This window comes from Lepus europaeus, chromosome 20 (genome assembly GCF_033115175.1).
Source record: "Lepus europaeus isolate LE1 chromosome 20, mLepTim1.pri, whole genome shotgun sequence".
NCBI lineage: Eukaryota > Metazoa > Chordata > Mammalia > Lagomorpha > Leporidae > Lepus > Lepus europaeus.
Genome location: NC_084846.1, coordinates 26,053,125 through 26,073,114, shown reverse-complemented (window position 1 = coordinate 26,073,114; position 19,990 = coordinate 26,053,125). Strand labels below are relative to the sequence as shown.

Below are 19,990 nucleotides of genomic sequence, written 5' to 3'. Positions count from 1 at the left end.
ACTCTTATTTATTTATTTATTTGAAAGAGTTACAGAGAGGCAGAGAGAGAGAGAGAGAGAGAGATGTTCCATCCACTGGTTCACTCCCCAAATGGCCATAACAGCCAGGGCTGGGCCTGGCCAAAGCGAGGAGCAGGAGCTTCATCTGGGTCTCCCATGTGGGTGTGCAGGGGCCCAAGGACCTGGGCCACCTTCTATTGGCTTTCCCAGGCCGTCAGCAGGGAGCTGGATCAGAAGTGAAGCATCCAGGACTCACACAAGGATGCCAGCGCTGCAGGCTGTGACCTTACCCGCTAGGCCACAGTGCCAGCCCCTGTGGGTGTCGTGTTAACAGTTCTTTGCCTAACCCCAGGTCACGAGGATTTTCTCTTGACTTCGTCTGGAAGTTGTACAGTTCGAGGTTTTTCATTTGGGCCTGTGATTCCCTTGGGGGTTAGTTCCTGTAAGCGGCGTGGGGCGTGTACGTGTCTCCTGGACTCCCCAGTTTAATCATAAGATAGCTAAGGAAATGCCCATGTTCATGGTGGGGACGATGCACAGGTCCCCTTCGCGGTGGGCTGAAGGGGACGTGGGACGATGCTTTTCTGTTTGTGAGCTGTTGCCTTTCACAGATGCAGGAGCGTGTGTGCTGTGTAAATCCTGCCATGATGGCCATCAAAATTGCCTTGGAAACAAGCAGAAAATGTAGCCGTGTGCGTGAATTTCCTTTGTACTGCTCCTCAGGGCTTAAAATGGAGCTTGTTTCTGGGTGAACTACACACTCAGGTCCTGGAGTCAGAAGCATTTCCGAGGCTTAATCAGCATCGTGTCGTAAAGAGCCTCTCATTGGCACTGCCTTCAGAAAGCCAGTACTGACCAGTGTGTTCCTCTTGGCTGGGGGTGGTGGTTCCTAACTCCGGAAGGATGGATTGGAATATCACGGAAATCCACACAAGCTGTCATTTTATACTACAGGCTGTAGGAGTAACGACACATCACATTAGTCTGTTTTCAAAGGTAGATACTTGATGGAAAAATCCGTTGGCAGTGTGAGAGGTCTTCTTTTTATAGCTTAATTAGTTCTTTAATTGAACTTTAATTGAGACCCACGCTGGCGGAGGGCAGTGTCAGAGAGAGGCTGCCAGAGCATTGCTTTGTGTTACTCAGAAATGGCCGGGAAGGCGCCCGCTCGGCGGGAGTTGCTGGCATCGCTACGCCTTCCTTGGGCTGCAACAAGGCTGGAGTCCGGCCATGTGTGGGTCTGCGCCCAGCCCTGTCCTCCACACTTTGAGACGACTTCTGCGCTGAGCAGTCCAGACAGCTGGGCTCAGGGTGGGCATTCGCCAGGCCCCAGAGTCTGTACCTGAGCCGTCTAGGCGAGAGGCTGGCTTTGTGCACCCCCATGCCACTGCAGCACCGGTGGCACTGCCAGGGGGCTGAAGTCTAGACTTGTTCTGTCAATTGAGAAGACTGCATTCATTAAAGGGAGGGAAATTTCCTTCCCCCTCTTAGGTTGTCTTTTATTGCTGAATTTTTGAATATTGTGGTTGAGAGCAGGTGGCTGGTGCAGTAGTGAAAATGTTGCTTGGGATGCCGGCCTCCCCTAACAGAGTGTCTGAGTGTGGAGTAGCCAGTCTGCCTCTCAGGAAAACAGCAGATAATGGCTCAAGTACTTGGGACCCTGCTACTCGTGTGGGAGACCAGGATGGAGTTCCTGGCTCCTGGTTTCAGCCGGACACCCACCCTTGCTGTTGCAGATATTGAAGGAATGAACCAGCAGAGGGAAGCTCTCTATTTGTCTCTGTCTCTGTTGCTCTGGCGTTTAAATACAGGAAAAATGAATACATAGAATTTTGAAAAAATACAGGTAGTAGTTAAAATACACTGGGCCGTTTTCTGTGGGCTCCCTAGGTTCATTAGCAAGAAATTGGGTTGGAAGCAGAGCAGTGGGACTTGAACCAGCATTCTGAGGCAGGATTTTGGCATTGCAACAGTGGGTTAACCCGTTGCACCAGAACACCAGCCCTTGGCATGTGTCTTATTTATTAGTATTTTATTTCAAGGTTTATCCATGATGTAGCATGGGTCAGAATTTGTTTCCTTTTGAAGGCTGAATACTATTCCCGTGTGTATGTCTGTGTGTGTGTGTATTTCTGTTGATACATGTACTTGGGTTGCTTCCACTTTTTTTCTGTTGTAAATGATGCTACAGTGAACATAGGAAGAGATATTTTTGATTTGAAAGTTCTCAATAATTTTCTTAGCACTGGTGACCACCACCATCACTACCAAGTACTGGTGGGTCCGCTATAGTATTTGAAATTCGGGCACTCAGTTTCCTTGTTCTCCCAGGCCCTGTGGTTCTGCTGTGTGCTTCTGTGAACGAGTGTGAGGTCCACACTTTCGGTCCTTCCGTTGGAAGCTGACATTGGAGCTGGCAGATTTGTCTTCGAGACTCAGATTCCTGGATTCTCCAGGAACCCGGAGGATCGGGCACGCAGGATCCTGAATCCTGATGGCTGCGGTGAGGGAGGAGCAGCTTCCCTGCTGACATGGCCTTAAGCTCAGTGGTCAGCGCCATCTCACGTTGTCGTACACCTCACCTGCTGCCCTTGCGGTACACCTGCCTGGCTGGCCCTGAAGCCTGTCGCCTTGGCAACTTCTGTTCTAGAGATGGAATCTCAGGTGATTTTATTAAGAGAGATGGGGAGAAGACTCCGTCCACTGACTGATTCGCCAAGTACCTGCAACAGAGCCAGGAACTCACTCCAGGTCTGCAGGAGCCTGGCAGGAACCCAATGCCTTGAGCCTCCTGGGGTCTGCGTTAGCAGGAAGCTGGAGGCTGGAGCTGGAGCGAGGGTGGAAGCCCGGCACTCCAGTGGGGTGGCAGGGTGCAGGTGTCCCACCTGTCGCCTTCACCGAGAGGCTGCATGCCAGCTGCTCAGGGGGTTGACAGGGCTTCTTAGGTGAAGACTGCAGTCCTTGTCCTAAGAGGGGCCGTGAGGGTGACCACGTTGCACATACATGCCTTGGTGTTCCGGCTGAAAATTCTGAATTCCTCTCGCATAGGATGGGGCGGCACGCATCTCTTGACCCAGCCTGCATTCCCTAGGAGATCGGACTATGAGGTCGGATACCTCTCAGTGCGCTGGGCGAGGCCCTGTGTTGGGTGCCAGGGGTCCCCTCCTCATGGCTGCGTTCTGACCAGGGAATGAGTCCTTTGATGTATTCACAGCGCTCATTCCAGCAGGGACACAGCGAAGCAGTACGGGCACCGTTCAGAACCTTAGAAGAGCGTAACTGGGTCTGGGGTTTTTAGGAACAGGGAAGCAGTCGTTTTACTTGGAAATGCTTATTTTCTTTATTTCTTTTTGGTTCACTAGATTGCAGTTACCCCAATTTATGTGAGTCTGAGTATTATAAACACCACCCATTGGCTGGGAATTTGCTATTTTCCTTCTCTTTAGTTCTTTAGAACATTTATTTATTTGAAAGGCAAAGTTATAAGGAGAGGGAGAGAAAGAGATCGTCCCACTGCTTCCAAATGCGGCAACAACCAGGGCTGGACCAGGCTGAAGGCTGGAGGCTGGAACCACCCAGGTCTCCCACATGGGTGGCAGGGGCCCAGGTACTTGGGCCGTCCTCTGCTGCTTTCCCAGGTACATTAGCAGGGAGCTGGATCAGAAGCGGAGCAGCCGGGACTCGAACCTGATCCCATAGGGGATGCTGGCATTGCAGTTGGCCGCTTAACTTGCTGTGCCGCAACCCTGGCCTCTCAGTTGGCATCTGTTGTCATCAACAGGAAAATAGACTTGGAGAAAGTTTTGGGTGCTCTGCCCAGACTGCAGGGTGCACAGCGGGTCACTGAATGGAACAGGAACCTGGCAGAGTCCTGGACCCGACCTGTCCCCGTGCCGTCGATCTGCCCTGCCTCGGGAGGTTGTCTCGGGATCCTTCTCCCGCTGGGCCATCTCCGGCCACCTCTGCTGCACCCATGAATCTCTTCATTGCACCGAGGGCACTTGAATATCTTACGGAGATTTTTGCTCATTTCTAAAGCTTGTGACTCTCTGAATTTCTTCCCTTGATACCTTTAGAAAGGGGCAGGTGTGTGGCAGGGAGGTTAAGCTGCCACTTGGGACACCTGGTTTGCATTCCAGCTACATGGCTGCCAATCCACAGTCTTGCTACAGGGCCACCATAGGAGGCAGCAGATGCTGGCTCAGGCGCTTGCAACTCCTGCCACCAACATGCCAGACCCAGATGGAGATGCAGGCTCCTGACTTTGGCCTGGTCCAGCCCGGCGGATGGAAGTGTTCTGCTGTCTGTCTCTCGGCTTTTCAAATAATGATGATGATGATGATGGTGATGATGGAACACCTTTGGAAGTGCAGCAGCAGGAACCAGAGCCTTGCGTACCCCATGAATGCAAGCGCTGTGTGAAAGTGCGTTCTTTCCTTTTGTTCCTAATCGGTAATTACGGGCTCCTAATGGAGCAGATGTGGCAGTCACAGGTGCGGAAGGAGGAATCAGTTGGGGACACAGGCGTTGGTTGCCGAGGCACTGTGCACAATGGCGCGGGGCCAGTGTAGTGGCTGCTGGAAGCCGTCCGTTCCTCTCCAAGCCTCTCTGTGCCCCGTGTGCGCTTGTCTGAACCCGCACATGGGGTGCCGCCCTGTAACAAACACCGTGAAGGCAGGCTGCCGGGCCCAGGCCTCTGGACTTGGAGAACGGTGAGAAGTCGCAAAGACAAAGGCCAAAATGGATGCCTGGTCCCTCGCTCCCGGGGCCACCTTAGGGACTAGGCTTGGCGGCTGTAGGTGCTGTGTCTCCTATGTGTGTTCACACAACAATAAAAGATGTCTTGGAAGAGATAAGAGTGGCAGGTGCAGATTCTCCACCTCCCTGCAAAAGTGTGCATTTTCCCCAGGGACTGGATCAGGGTGAGGCTCTGTTCACAGCCTCTCCACACACCAAACAGTAAACCTCCTTTGATTGGGGACCCAGTGTTGTGGCGCAGTGGGTTAAGCCACTGCCTGGGACAATGCCAGCATTCCATATGGGTGCTGGTTCAAATCCTGGCTGTTCCACTTTTGATCCAGCTCCCTGCTAATGCACCTGGGAAGGATCAGAGGATGGCCCAAGTGCGTGGGCCCCTGCACCCATGTGAGAGACCCAGATGAAGCTACTGGCTTCGGTCTGGCCCAGCCCTGGCCTTTGCGTCCAGTTGGGAAATGAACCAGCAGATGGAAGATTTCTCTCTCTCTCTCTGTAACTCTCTGTCCTTCTCTCTCTGTAACTCTGACTTTCAAATAAATAAAACAAAAGCAAAAACAGACCCCCCCCCCAAAACCTTGCTTTGATTAAACCATTAATTTCTAGTAGTTTTTAAACCAGAAGCATTTAAGATCTTGATTAAAGAGGACTAAGGATGAGTCATTTGTGAGGTGAACCCAACTGGGTATAAAGATAGTTCAGCATGGACACACAGTGTACAAGGCATCCAGGTGGCTTTTGAGGACCCCACTCTGCACCTGCCAGGGGAGCTGTCAGAGTGTCAACTGGGGGCCCCTGAGCCCTCTCGGGGTCCAGGAAGGCAGATTTGTTGTCAGAGTAGCTGTGGCTGCCATTTTTGCTGCCTTGATATTTGTCCTAATTGTGCACCAACAAGGTGGGAACAGTCTGCCGGCCTGAGTCAAGGTGGTGGCGTCCGAGTGGGTCACTGTGTCGCTCACCCCATGCACTCTGAAAAGGAAGCTTCAGTTCCACCTAAGAGCGTCTAAGAGCATCCTGGAAGAGCAGTAAAAGCTATTGTCAGCAAGTGATCTAGGACTTGCTCCCTCATTTCTCTATTCTAAGCCCAACTTGTTCTTTCACTTCTCTATTCTCTTCAAGGTAGGGAACTAATTCTATTATGAAGGAATCTGTAGGATGCACAATTTAATCTTTAGACCTTATAAGAGATGGCTAACATTTTTCTGTAATAGCATAGCCAAAATAAGAACTTAACTAATAATCTCATAGCTGGATTCACATCGCCATCAGCGAAGTATACAGTAAGTAGAAAAAAAACCCTCCCTTTCAGACCAAAGGGAAAGAAAGTTTTAAAGTGAGAATATAATTTTCCTCATGGGCATTGTCTACCTTAGAAAAACTACTACAGAACATGCCTGTGACTATAGACTTGTAGTTCAGGCCACCAAAGATTAGAGATGGGACACGGGCACTCCCTTGACTTGCATCGTCTGGTCTGCTTTAACACAAACCAGGAGGAAAAGAAAGCTAGGCATCAGAAGCAATGGGTGGCAGGCCTATTAATGGCTGATCTGTACAGTGATCTGCCCTCAAGGAGACCCAACAGGCCAGTCCACTGCGGTGGCTTTCAATGTGGTAAGCCTGGGCTTCAGCAGAAGTCAGCTTGTCAAGAGCCCTGGCAGCTCTGCCAAGAGTTGGATCACTGGAAATGGACCTGCCCTGGAGTCGAAGGATGCCCAGGTCAGAGCCACAGATCTTCTTGGCTCTAAGCTGAAAAGCCCTTCACTCAGCCCAACTTCCAAAGTGACCACTGCAGCTGAGGGGATGGTCAAGTAGGGTCAGCAACATTGCAGGCAGAACTGTAAATTTCTTGTTAGAGATGCCCGCTGCCTTTACCTGGCCAGCTCTCCTCCCAGGCCAGCCAAGTAATGAAAGTCAACAGAGTGCCTTCCCCTAGGAGGTTCACACCTCCCTTAGGATATACCCCATGTGAAGAGATAGATAGGTCTGGGCCTCTTAACTTACAAGGCCTAAAGCCCAACAGATTATTATCAAGCCCCTTCTATCAGGTTCTATTTGCCTCTCAATCAGAAAAATTACTTGTAGCTTAGACAGCACCTTTCTTAGCTCCTCTAATAATGACTCTGTCCTTTGTTCTAGACCCTGTCTAGTGCACTTGGGCCTCATTCCTTTGTAATCATAACCTCTACTCTACCACCAATGGCTCTACTCCCAACCTGTGTGTACTGATGGTCCTCTTCCCCACTTAATGCTGTATAATTGTTCAGACCTGGTTAAGGCCACTCTTAGAATCATTGATTACTATCCTCAACCTGTCTTTTATGACCTTGTCTAAATATGATCAGAGTCGGGGAACTTGGAAGGCTTCCATAGCCTTGGCAACTCATGACGACAGCCTAGGGTGGTTACTGGCGCCATAAACTAGAGTGTCAATTTGTTGGGTCAACAACAGGAGCCACTGTGCGCTTGCTCCTGATGTGGGATCTCTGTCCTTAATGTACTGTACATTTTGATTTAATGCTATAACTAGTACTCAAACAGTATGTTTCACTTTGTGTTTCTATGTGGGTGCAAACTGTTGAAGTATTTATACTAAATTGATCTCCTGTATATAAATAGAATTGAAAATGAATCTTGATGTGAATGGAAAGGGAGAGGGAGCGGGAGAGGGGAGGGTTGCGGGTGGGAGGGAAATTATGGGAAGGGGAAGCCATTGTAATCCATAAGCTGTATACTGGAAATTTATATTCATTAAATAAAAGTTAAAAAAAAAAAAGTCGTTAGTAAATGTCACCCCCCGCAGGCTTCTCTGTCTACTCTCCGCCCGATGGCAGCACCTTTGCCTCCCCAGGTGTGACTGTCTGGGTGTCCCAGGGGAGAGAGGGCTGTGAAGAAAACGTGAAAGTGATTGATTGTCAGTGGTGGTCTGTCCGTGGTGTGACTTGGCACCGTGCCTTGTGTCTCATAGATCAAGGTGCTGGGAATATAGGTGATGGGGGCTTCCGTCATGGGGAAGGAAGACACCAGCATGGGGTTGTGGGGCGTGGGAAGGAACCCTGCCACATCTGACTCTAATTCAGAACGTGCCTCTGAACTTGCGATGCCAGAGATGGGAGACATCTTGGCTTTCTCCAAAGAGCCCAGAGCAGTGACAACAGGATTGATTGATTGACTGATTTATGGATTTATTTACTTGAGATTGATTTATTTGAAAGAGTTACAGGGGAAGAGAGAGAAAAAAAGAATCCTCCATCTGCTTCATTCCTCAAATGGCTACAACAGCCAGGTGGGGCTGGGCCAGGCCAGAGCCAGGAGCTTTATCTGGGTCTCCAAAGTGGGTGACGGGCTCAAGCACTTGGGCCATCATGTGCTGCTTTCCCAGGAACATTAGCAGGGACTTGAACCGGAGCCCACATGGGAGTCACAGGCGGCAGCTTAAGTCGCTGCGCCACAGCATCAGTCCGGGAAGTGATGGCTCTTTAGCAAAGGTCGCGAAGAGTGCTCTGGTCTTGATGTCTCAGAGCCATTCCCCAGTGAAAGGTGCTCTTTGGAGACGCGGCTGACTTGAGGTCCGGGGCAGGACGTGGGCAAGGTTAGCTTGGTGTGAGGAGCTCAGATGACGATGTCGCGTCAGGAGGACACAGGCGCTGGCTTGATGGAGCTCCCAGGACAGTTGGAGCTTTGGGACAGTCAGAGCGTCAGAATGAAATGAAGACAGCATGGATGGCAGCACATAGAGTGTGGGGTCTGTGTTGTGTTGTGGTGGGTTGCCACGCTGCTGGTGATGCCGGCATGCCGTGTCGCACTGCCAGTGTGAGTCCCAGCTGCTCCGCTTCCGACCCTGCTTCCTACTCGGGCACACTGGAAGGCAGTGGAAGGCAGCCCAAGTACTTGAGCCCTTGCCACCTGCCAGGAGACCCCGGTGGAGTTCCTGGTTCCTGGCTGCTGCCTGGCCAAGCTCTAACCATTGAAGCTATCTGTGGGGAGTGAACCTGCAGAGGAAAGATGTCTTTCTGTTTCTTCCTCTCTCTCTGTTATCCTGTCTTTCAAACAAATGGATTTTTTTTTTGACAGGCAAAGTTAGAGAGACAGAAAGAAAGGTCTTCCTTCCATTGGTTCACCCCCCAAATGGCTGCCACAGCCGGTGCGCTATGCTGATCCGAAACCAGGAGCCAGATGTTTCCTCCTGGTCTCCCTTGCAGGTGCAGGGCCCAAGCACTTGGGCCATCCTCCACTGACTTCCCGGGCCACAGCAGAAAGCTGGACTGGAAGAGGAGTAATGGGGACAACCGGCGCCCCAACCCGGACTAGAACCTGGGGTACCAGCGCCGCAGGCAGAGGATTAGCCTAGTGAGCCGAGGCGCCGGCCCAAACAAATGGATCTTAAAAAAAAAATAATAATAATAACCCTAAATGCACACGGTGGGAGAGAAGAGGAGGGGTGTGAGTGATCGGTGCTCATGTTACAGGGGATGTCGGCCCCTCTGCGAAGGGGCGCTGGCCTGGGAGCATCCCTGCCCCGCCATCACTCTGCTCTGTGGATGCCAGCCTGTCGGGCGGTCACAGAATCCCGGCCGTCACCCTGCCTGTTGACCTCCGAGGACAAAGGGTGTTTTTGCCATGCGGAAGCCTGGCAGGTGCCACCTTGTTGCTCAGGCTGCAGCACATGGAGAGCGAGCACGCGAGCGAGCCAGACGTTCATGTGCTTTCCGAAGGAAGTGCAGTCTGTCGTAAACAAGTGAGCCGAAGTCTCAGCAAGCCTCGGAAGTCAGCTACAAGTTACAGGAAACCCAAAGTGCTGCTGACCTCCCCCCTGGGGCTGCAGCTGAAGAGAAGCCCGGGGTGAGTGTGTCTCCCCGCGCTTAGACTGCCCACGGCCCACAGCCCACATCGGAGTGCCTGCTCCTCACTCCCGTGTCCTGCTAATGCAGGCTCCAGAAAGTGGTGGGGCCGACTCAGGTGGCTGGGTCCTTGGCACCCACGTGGGGACCTGGAATGAGTCCCCAGCTGTGGCCCAGCCCAGCCCTGGTCACTGCAGGCATGGGGGCAGTGGACCAGCAGATGAGCGCTCCGCCTCTCCAAACGTCGGACTCTGGCAAGCTCCCCGATCGCATGACTGCATTTCTTAAAGAAATAAGTTGCAAGAAAAAAAAAGAAAAGAAAGTGCCGAGGAGGCGGTGACCCATGTGTGGGCCAGATTTGGGTCGGAATGCAAATGAGCTGTAGGGTTACAGAAAGGCGAGGAACCGTGCACAGCGACGGCCCGCCCGCTTGATGGCGCTGCAGGCCGAGCTGCCACGCTGTCTGGGGCTGCCTTGCAGTGAGCTGGAAGGAGGGTTGGGTTAGGAACACAGAGGAGTTGAGATCACCCCCAGGCAGAGTTGCTGAGCTGTCCACGTGTGTGCGTTCCTTTCTCTTCCGCCTGCTTTTGTTGGGAAACTTTTCGGGTGAAATTTTACAAACCGGATTTGTGTGTGGTTTTTCCCCTCCTCTTGTGGCGCGCTGGGAAGTACACGTCACCTGGCGTGGAATGGCTGCCGCATGCCTCCCCTGAGTGCGGTTAGAAGGGAGCAGAGAGCTCAGAGGTGGTGGAAAGCAGCACAGCCCAGCGTCAGGCCACACAGACATGCGTGGACCTTGCTGAGTGAATCCCCCTGGCCTCCCACCCCCGAGGGTGACAAAAGGCATCTTGTGGACAGTCCAGATGTCACAGAGTAAATGATGAGAGGCCGGTGCTGTGGTGCAGCAGGTAAAGCGGCTACCTGCAGTGGTGCCATCCGATATGGGCGCCGGTTCGAGTCCCAGCTGCTCCACTTTGGATCCAACTCTCTGCTATGGCCTAGGAAAGCAGTGGAAGATGGCCCAAGTGAAAGATGGCACCTACGTGGGAGACCCGGAAGAAGCTCCTGGCTCTGGATCAGCACAGCTCCAGCTGTCGCGGCCAGTTGGGGAGTGAACCAGCAGATGGAACCAATTGGGGAATGGATCAGTGGATGGAAGACTTTTTCTCTCTCTCTGCCTCTCCTTTCTCTGTGTACCGCGGCAGCCATTGGAGGGTGAACCAACGGAAGGAAGACCTTTCTCTCTGTCTCTCTCTCTCACTGTCCACTCTGCCTGTCAAAAAAATAAAATTAAATTAAATTAAAAAAAAAAAAAGAAAAGGCTTTGCTGATGTTCTGTGGAATCTTTTACATGTGTAGCATTTAAAGACAAACCCACCAGTAGAGAAGAATGAAAGACGGGTGGTTTTTAGAGACCTGTGCCTGTTTTCTCATTTTGGTTCAGAGAGGAAAGATGGCTTCTCCCTAAGCCTGGCCTTGGCAGTCTCTGGAAAGTGGGGAGTGTCCCTACATTTTTTTTAAAGATTTATTTTATTTATTTATTTATTTGAAAGTCAAGAGTTACAGAGAGAAGGCTAGACCAAGAGAGAGGTCTTCAATCTGCTGGTTCAGTCCCCACTTGGCCACAATGGCTGTAGCTGTACTGATTTGAAGCTAGGAGCCAGGAGCTTCTCCCAGGTCTCCCACGTGGGTGCAGGGGCCCAAGGACTTGAGCCATCTTCTACTGCTTTCCCAGGCCACAGCAGAGAGCTGGATTGGAAGTGGAGCAGCCAGGACTTGAACTGGCGCCCATATGGGATGCCAGCACTGCAGGCGGTGGCTTTACCCGCTATGCCAGAGCACCGGCCCCTATTTTATTTATTTTGAAAAGCAGAGTAACAGAGAGAGGGGGACACGGTGAGGTCTTCTGTCTATTCATTCACTCCCCGAATGGCCACATCGCATGGGGCTGGGCCAGGCTGAAACCAGGAGCCTAGAACTCCACCCAGGCCTCCCACCCACATGGGTGGCAGGGGCCCAAGCACATGAGGTTCTCTGCTGTCTTCTCTGATGCCTCCAGAATTTGGCACTCTCATCTCTTCCCTCCCTTTCCCCCACTGTCCGTCCCCCCCCACCCCCCGGCTGTAAGGTCTTGGCTGCAGCACCTGCTCAGGGTGCCCAGGGCCTTCTGGGTAACCACGGCCCACGGGGGAAAGTCGGGAGTTGAACAGTCCCAGTCCTGACGCGATTGTAACAGTGCCCGGTTTTCCTCTTCTGACCCCAAAACAGGTCCCTAAGGAGGTGGCTGACATCTTCAACGCCCCCAGCGACGAGGAGGAGTTCCTGGGCTTTGCAGATGAGGTTCCCATGGAAACCCTCTCGCCAGAGGGGAGCCGTGATAGCTTTGACTCGCTGGGGTCCCCGGCACAGGTAGGATGCTGCTTCCTCCCCAGGCCTGAGCCTGGGGGCCGAGACGCCTCGGTTTGTGCCTCGGTTTGTGCCTCGGTTTGCGGTCGCTGAGGCCGCTTAGCCGGCAGGCGTCTCATTGCCAAAACTTTGCACCTCTTGGTTTCTTCCCGCCTATGGTATTATTATTGTTGTTGTTATTAATAGAGGACCCTCATGTGATCAGATCTTTGCTCCCTGCTGTATTCAGACCACCCCCTCCATGGCTGGCAGGAAGAGTGAACCCTGCCTTCCGGGTGCAGCAGGCGCTCCTGCCTCTTTGCAGCTGCCGGGCCAGTGTCATTCTCGGGTCGCTTTGATCTGTAGCAAGCACAAGTCGCAGTTCTACTGGGGCTCACTTCCTGGAGGTTTGCCTCGGGCCGCAGCCGTCAGACTACCTCTCCTTCCGCGGTGTTTCTGTGCCTTGCCACTGCCCTGACCCTGGCCGCGGTGTGGAGGCCCACCCTGGGTGCTGCTGGCCGCGGCAGGAAGGGAAGCAGTCCGTGTGAGGAGGGGAAGGGGCTGCTGCCTACTCGTTGGTGACTCTGGCCTTGTCCCATCTCTAAGTGCAGATGCTAGGAGTCCGTCTCCAGACCCTGGCCCATCTCTAAGTGCAGATGCTGAGTCCGTCTCCAGACCCTGGCCACGGCCCCAGGCCCGCTGCGTCCCGCTCTGCCACTGCTCTTCCCGCATACCTCGGCTCTTGCTCCTGCCACAGTGCCTCTCTGCGGCCTGCTGGGGGAGCCTGCTCCTGTGTGCAGAGGGGCCTGTCTGCCCCGTCCTCTGTCTGCCAGCCAGCCGGCTGGCTTTCCTGGTTCCCTGTCTTTAGCTCCATCTTTCTCTGCCCTTGATCCTTCCTCCTCCTTGTCCTCCTCCCCCTGTCTTGGTGACTCCTATGGTGGGGAGGAAACTTCTGCCATGTTCCGCACACCCATGCCTTCCCCCACTTCGCTCTGCATCTGCTGGAGCCCTCGTCCTTCCCACCAGGGCCCCGTGTAGGCCTGGGCTCTGACCACTCCCCCTCTCTTCAGAGCAGGTCAGGCAGCAGGGGGGAGTGGACCCTGGGGGCCTTCGGAGCCAGCAGAGTGTCCAGCCTGCCCTGGGCCTTAGGAGACAGAGCAGCTGTTGGGAGACTGCTGACTTGGTCACACGTGCCCTTTATGGCGCCCAGTGTGGCCGCAGCACCCTCAGCTGGCCCGTGGCAGTGTGCGTGGGGAGCAGGGAGCCGGGCCAGGGTTGGGACCCAGCGTGCAGTGAGGCTAGCCGCAGGAGAGCTTCGCCTCTCTGGGGTAAGGAAGATAAACGACAGTGCAAGCTTGGGTTTAGGACCACTGCTGAGTTTTTCTCCCGTGTCAATCAGGCCAGCAAAGATGCCAGCACTGAACATAGCGGGAGCCAGGAGGACTGGGAGATCGGGGCTTCCTGCTGTTCTGCGGCCCCTGGCATTCAGTGGTCCGCTCTGGGTAGTTAATGCAGTTTCCATACAGACCCCATTGCCCTGCAGGTGCCTGGCGACTTTAGCCAGGGCTGGGCCCTAGCCCACACCCTCACACTGTGTTCTCACAGCTCAGAGCCGCTGCAGGGACTTGGAGACAGTGCCCACCCTGGGCTCCCCAACCACACTTTGAATCTCACGTTACAGAAACTTCCCTTTTGTGGGTGCATTCCCTCCCCCCCAAAAAAAACAGTTGCACCCCTGCTATCAATAAAGGAACAGAGTAATCTAGAATGGGGCAAACTCGTTGCAGTTACCCGCAGTCATTCATAAGAGACATTTTCAAGCTTAAAAAGTGGTCCATCCGGGGCAGGAGGCACGAGGACCCCGGCTGGAGCCCTGGGGAGCGGTTGTGGGCTTGTAGGGGCCGCTCTGGGGGCTTCCCCGAAGTCTGCAGATTTTTGTCTGCTTTCTTTGGAGCATTCTTTTAGGAGAGCTGGGTTTCCTCCTTTGTGGTATTGCAGAAGAAAGGAGCTACAGGGAGGGAGGGGAGAGGCAGATCCATCTTCCACCCACTGGTTCACACCCTGTATGGGATGCCGGCACGCAGGCGGCAGCTTAACCTGTTACACCACGACGCAGGCCACACAAAGATTTTTCCTTTCTCTTTAAAGGTTTATTTACTTATTTGTAAGGTACCATTACAGAAAGAAGGAGAGGGAGAGAGAGAGAGAATCTTTGATCTGCTGGTTTACTCTTCAAATGGCTGCAATGGCTGGGCCTGGGCCAGACTGAAGCCAGGAGCTTCTTCTGGGTCTCCCACATGGCTGGCAGGGGTACAAGCGCTTGGGCCATCCCCTGCTGTTTTCCCAGGTGCGTCAGCAGGGAGCTGGATTGGAAGTGGAGCAGCCGGGACTCCCAACTGGCATCCTGGTGCCCATAATCCATTAAACCACAACACTGGCCCCAGAAAGATTTTTCTTTAATTGGCATATGTTTCTCAGAGCCACGTGTTGCTCAGGCTCACTTGCTGCCTCCCCTCCTGTGTGACATCATGTGGGAGCGGGCAGGAGGCTTGGAGCATCCCCTTGGTGCTCCCCACGGCCACCCGGTCAGTGGCACCTGCTCCCGCCTCTCCAGCAGTGGCAGCCCTGTCTACAGAGAGAGCACCGTGGGGAGGGAGCACGCTGCCTCCCGCCGTCTCAGTTCCCTGTGGCGCGGGCTTGGAGTGGCAGCTCTGGCAGGAGAGGCCAGGTTCCATCAGGGCTTAGCGCCCACGCCCGCTGCTGGTGCAGACAGCCACTCTGGATTTCTGAGATGGATTTGTAGGTCTGGATTCCCAGATGTGTGTGTGTGTGAGTGTGTGAGATTGTAGTAAGATGTACATCACAGAAATTGACCATCGTAACCAATCCGAGTGCCGTGCTGGGAGGCTTCGGGGCGACTGCCTGTGTCCCGTCTGGGAGCTGCCCCGCCCCCGCCCGCTGACCCAGCGACAGGGGTGTGTTTTCGCTTCGGCAGGACGTGCGTTTCCGCTCCACATACTTCACGGAAGAGCTGAGAAGGATTTTTGTGGAGGACACCGACTCGGAGATGGAAGATTTCGAAGGCTTCGCGCCGAGCGACGTCAGCGGGAGCAGCGGCGCGGAGGTGACCGGGACCAGCGCGGGGGTCCTGGGTGCAGCCCCTCTAGTCCTGTCCCGGCTCCTTGCTCCCCTTCACAGATGGACAGATTGGCCTTTCCCTTAAGGGTTTAGCTTTCCAGTCCGTCAACGTGAGGGTGGCCCCTTGCAGGCTCCTCCCTGGCCCTGGGTCCTTCACCCTCACTCCCCCCCCCACCCCTCCCCACCTTGCTGGTGTGGGCACCTGTCCCAGGTGTCCCTTCCTGTCCTCAGACTTTCTTGAGCCTCTCTGGTCTTTCTGGTTTGCCTTGGACTAGCAGGGTCCTGAGTCTGCCTGGCGCTCTGAGATTGGGAGTTCATCTGGTGAGAGGCCTTTTTTGTTTTGTTTTTTAGATTTTGTTTATTTATTTGAAAGGCAGAGTCACAGAGAGGCAAGAGAGAGAGAGAGAGAGAGAGAGAGAGAGAGAGAGAGAGAGAGATAGAGGTCTTCCATCTGCTAGTTCACTCCCCAAATGGCTGCAACAGCCGGAGCTGTGCTGATCTGAAGCCAGGAGCCAGGAGCTTCTTCTGGGTCTCCCACGTGGGTGCAGGAGCCCAAGGACTTGGGCCATCTTCTACTGCTTTCCCAGGCCATAGCAGAGAGCTGGATCGGAAGTGGAGCAGCCGGGATGTGAACCAGCGCCCATATGGGTTGCTGGCACTGTAGGCGGCGGCTTTACCCGCCATGCCATAGTGCCAGCCCCCAGAGCATCTTTTTATTCAAAACAAAGCAAAAAAACAAATTCCGTGTTGAAGGGAACAGTGGTTTCAGCATCCTCACAGTGAGAAACTTCGGGCTTGGGCCATGTAGAAGTATGAGTCGGGTTGCTGTGGCCCCCATTTTCCTAGGGAAGCCTTTGGGGCCCCAGCGCTCGTGGTCAGCCGCCTTGGCAGAGGGACAGCAGTGTCGAGCCATGCCAGCCCCGAAGCCCCCCAGCACTCTGTGGATTGTGCCCTGCAAGACCCCCGAGCTCCTTCCAGGCCATCCTCGCTCTCGGCTGTCTTCTCCCTAGCTGAGTGATGCCTAGTGAAGGGATTTCCCAGTGAGGGAAAGTGAGTGATTCCGGGTGTTTTTACACCCTTAGAGTCTATCCATTTAGGATATGGACTGTGACAGGTCACCCAGGTGTGACATACCCCAGGGCCCAGTACAGGTGCACCTGCAGATTGCATTTTAGAATTTAGCCAGAACACAAGCACTGTGTCCTCGCAGCCCAGCCTGGGGTGAGAGCTGGGGCGAGCGTCTGACCCCATCCTGGCATGTTGCTGTAATGCTGGTCTCCTAGGGTCTTGTTGGCTGCTGGCTCCGGGCAGGCAAACTGTGCTCTCCCCTTCCTGTGTGTTGGAGTGAGCGGCTCCGGGTCCCCCGTAAAGACAGGCCAGGGTTGAATGCAGCAGACAAATGGCACCAGTTCGATGAGCTTTCGGACAGCCGCCCGTGGCACCGGGGTCCGTGTCAGACTCCGAAGAGAGCAGTGTGGAAAGTTCAGTGCTCTGGGTCCCGCGGGGGCAGTTACCTGCCTCTCTTTCTCTGTCTGATTCCCAGCCTGAGACCCGGCTGTCAGGACTCTCTGAGGCGGACGCAGCCATGGAACCGAGCCCGGGGTGCATCTCTGCTGCTCGCTGCTCCCCTGGGGTCCGAACCAAGTGTGTGGCCTGTGGTCAAGGGAGGGTGCCTAGACAGAGACTTTGACTTGATGGTCACACCTGTCACTGTGCCACTGGAGCTTTGGGACCCCTCACCCCCCCCCCTCCACGGTTACCTAGGTCACGTCCCCCTACCCTTAGTGCCCGCCCTTCTACATTCCTGTGTGCTTGCCGTGTTCTCATGTGGGAAACGAGTGAGGTATCTGTGCTGGAGACCCACCACGCCGTGTGGGGTTTTCTCAGGCTAAGTGGACAGTGCACGGCCAGCAGCCTGCAGACCCGGGCCCATCGCTCTGTGGGCTGCAGACAACAGGGACGGTCTCTGCCCGCTTCTTGGTCCTCCTTGCCGGTGGCAGGTGCTCACTCCTGCACTGCCATGGGGTCCCATTCTTGCCGTGTAGAGCAAGGTCATCAGTATTTCCCACCAGTGCTCTCTTCTGAGCTGAAGCAAGCTCTTGTGTCGTAAAAAATGCCTTTTTTTTATTTTTTAAAGATTTTATTTATTTGAGAGGTATAGTTAGAGAAAGGTCTTCCTTCTGCTGGTTCACTCCCCAGACGGCTGAGACAGCTGGTGCTGTGCCGATCTGAAGCCAGAGCCAGAAGCTTCTTCCTGGTCTTCCATGTGGGTGCAGGGGCCCAAGGACTTGGGCCATCTCCTATGGCTTTCCCGGGCCACAGCGGAGAGCTGGATCAGAAGAGAGCAGCCCAGGCTTGTACCGGCGCCCACATGGGATGCCGGCGCCAGCAGGCAGAGGCTTAGCCAACATTGCCACAGCTCCGGCCATAGGCCCTTGTCTTTCTCTGTCCTTGCTACAGGGCTTCGGCGGCTTTGGTCCCTCTGAGGAGAACCCTTGTGGCTCACGGCCTGAGGCAGGCTGGGCAGACAGGTGTTCAAGTCAGGCGTGGACAGCCTGCACTTGGTCTTAGTCCTCAACAAACTTCCCTGGCGTTTACCTGAAGAGCAGAGAGGAGGGAGCCGTTCAGAGGGGCAGGAAGTGGTTCCCCGTGGACGTTTGCTACGGCAGGTTCCGGGCTGGCGCTGTGTCGGTCTGTGTCAAGGTCATGTCCTTTCTTCTTTCTTTCCTTAGCTGGGGGAGTCAGATTTGGGCACCGACAGCTCAGCGTCGGTGGTGAGTGAGGAGGAGGAGGAGGAGGAGGAGGAGGAGGAGGAGGCGGCCCCCCGGCGGCGGCGCAGGTCTGGACGAAGCAGCATTGGTCTTCGAGTGGCCTTTCAGTTCCCCACCAAGAAGCCGGCGAAGCGGCCCGAGCGGAGCCCTTCCTCAGAGCCCTTGGGCCCCGGCCCACGCTCCCAGGACAAGCAGGCGGTGGCCCCGGGCCGGAAGAAAAGCTGCAGGCCGGGGAGGGACAGGGAGGAGTCGGCCTCGGAGTCCGAGGATGAGGAGGGCCAGGAGAGCTCAGACGCCCTGCTGAAGAGGAACTTGAACATCAAGGAGAACAAGGCCGTGGTAAGCGCCCGCGCGTGTGCTGCGGCTCTCAACGGCCTGGCCCTCCGGCTGGCGCACAAACATGCCGGCCTTCTGCAGGGGCGTGGAGGGCAGGGCTCGCCCGAGCTGCTCTGCCTTGGGGACAGCGAGCGAGTCCCAAGGCGGCCTTTAGCCCCCAGAGTGGTGCCGGGAGCTCCAGTGCTGCTTAAGTTTGTCCAGTTAAGTTCTTAGTCGGTAGTGGTGTGGAATGGGCAAAGAAGCCCGAGGTCCCATAGCCCGTGCCGGGGTTACATCGAGCCGGTCGGGCAGGTGCCCTTACCTGGAGAAATAGCCCTCCTACCCTGAAGGAATGGAAGTGGCTGGGAGGTGAACCCCTCTTCCCCCGGGGGTCAGTTTTCATTCACCGTGGCTGTCTTTCCTAGAGCAGTGGATGGCGCACAGTGAGATCTCTGTCCAGGCGTCTGGTTTTGTTGTACGCACACAGTCACTGCTAATGTTTAGAGCAGCTTTGTATATAAATTTATAAAATCATTCTGCCGCTCATAGTCACTTTTTAATCATTCTGGTATATTTGTTTAAATATTTGCCTTTAAAAAAAGGTTCATAATGTAGTGGTGTTAGACACGAGGGCCCATACAGTCATTATATACGAACTTCAACAACTTCCTGGGAAATGGAACTAAAAGGTATTTCAGTGCAGAATTTTGAGATTTGGACGTGCAAGACGTCTTCAAAATGTTCATGGAAAATGCGCAGTAAGAACGATGCATGGATTTCAAGGCTTTTGTGTTTTTGTATCCAGATACCGCTTAGTTCCTTTTCATGTAAACCTTTCGAAGGTCCCCACAGATGGAATCACATATGTGTAATAAGAAAACAGGAAGCCTGCTTGGTGATTTTCATCTTGAGATGTTTGCGCCTAGGCGAGGGGTGATTTTAGCACCGGAACATTTGCATCTTCTGCATAACAAGTGTCTGTGACCTTTCAGCGATCCACCTGTGTCGATGTAGATCTGAAATGGCAAGAATCGTGATTAAATTCTCTGGCACAGTCGTGCTGGGGCAGGCAGTCGGTGCTGATGAGAAATTCATGCGTTTACTATCAGATTTCTGGAGCTCTTAACTCTTGGAATGATCCGGTTGAGCCTCTTTTCGGGGGCTGCGGAACATCCTGAACTTTGAGGTTCAGGAACGGAGTCTCGTGGCACAGGACTGTGGTCCTCATGCCACACTGTCCCCACAAAGATGGCGTGGAGCACACACATGTGCGTGGTGATGTCGGCGTGTCAGGCCTGGGGGCAGCAGGTGTCAAGGGGCGCGTGAATGACTTCCCTCGGATTTTCCTAGTTAGCAAAAGGGCTAACTGGGGTGACTCCGGCCGGCCACGTTCACCGCAGCTCTTGTCTTTTGCTCTGAACTGCAGCTGGCCCGGTTATTGGCAGAACTGAACTCGATGCCGGATTTCTTCCCTGTACGGAGCCCGGCCTCAGCGTCTGTAAGTGGAGCCCCTTGTCACTGTCCCTCCCCACCCGGGCACTGACTCCGCTGCCCGTCTCGGGACGAGGCTCGCTCCTGTGCTCTTGATTTCAGAAGAAGAGGACGACGACGCGGCGCGCCTTGTCCGAGGGACAGCTCCCCCGGCGCGTGAACCCAGCCCGCAGCGCCCGGCCACCCGAGCGCTTTGCCCTGGAGAGCTTCACCGTGTCAGCCGCTAAGTTCGCAGAGGAGTTCTGCAGAATCAGGAGAAGGAAGACCATCAGCGGGGTATTTGCTCGCTGTAAC

At 54.4% G+C, this 19,990-nt stretch overlaps 1 protein-coding gene across 3 annotated transcripts in view; it reads left to right on the top strand.

Annotated features, from left to right (window-relative positions):
* The window catches only part of CDCA7L (cell division cycle associated 7 like), a 42,305-nt gene that overhangs the window by 17,287 nt on the left and 5,028 nt on the right, over window positions 1-19,990 (top strand). Inside the window, exons 2-6 of one of the 3 annotated variants that reach the window (XM_062178577.1) lie at window positions 11,865-12,005; window positions 14,977-15,105; window positions 17,852-18,229; window positions 19,632-19,703; window positions 19,802-19,972. In XM_062178577.1, the coding sequence (XP_062034561.1) occupies window positions 11,865-12,005; window positions 14,977-15,105; window positions 17,852-18,229; window positions 19,632-19,703; window positions 19,802-19,972 (891 nt within the window). Of the gene's footprint in view, window positions 1-11,864; window positions 12,006-14,954; window positions 15,106-17,851; window positions 18,230-19,631; window positions 19,704-19,798; window positions 19,973-19,990 lie in introns of all 3 variants that reach the window. The other 2 variants (XM_062178576.1, XM_062178578.1) reach the window with 2 other exon arrangements.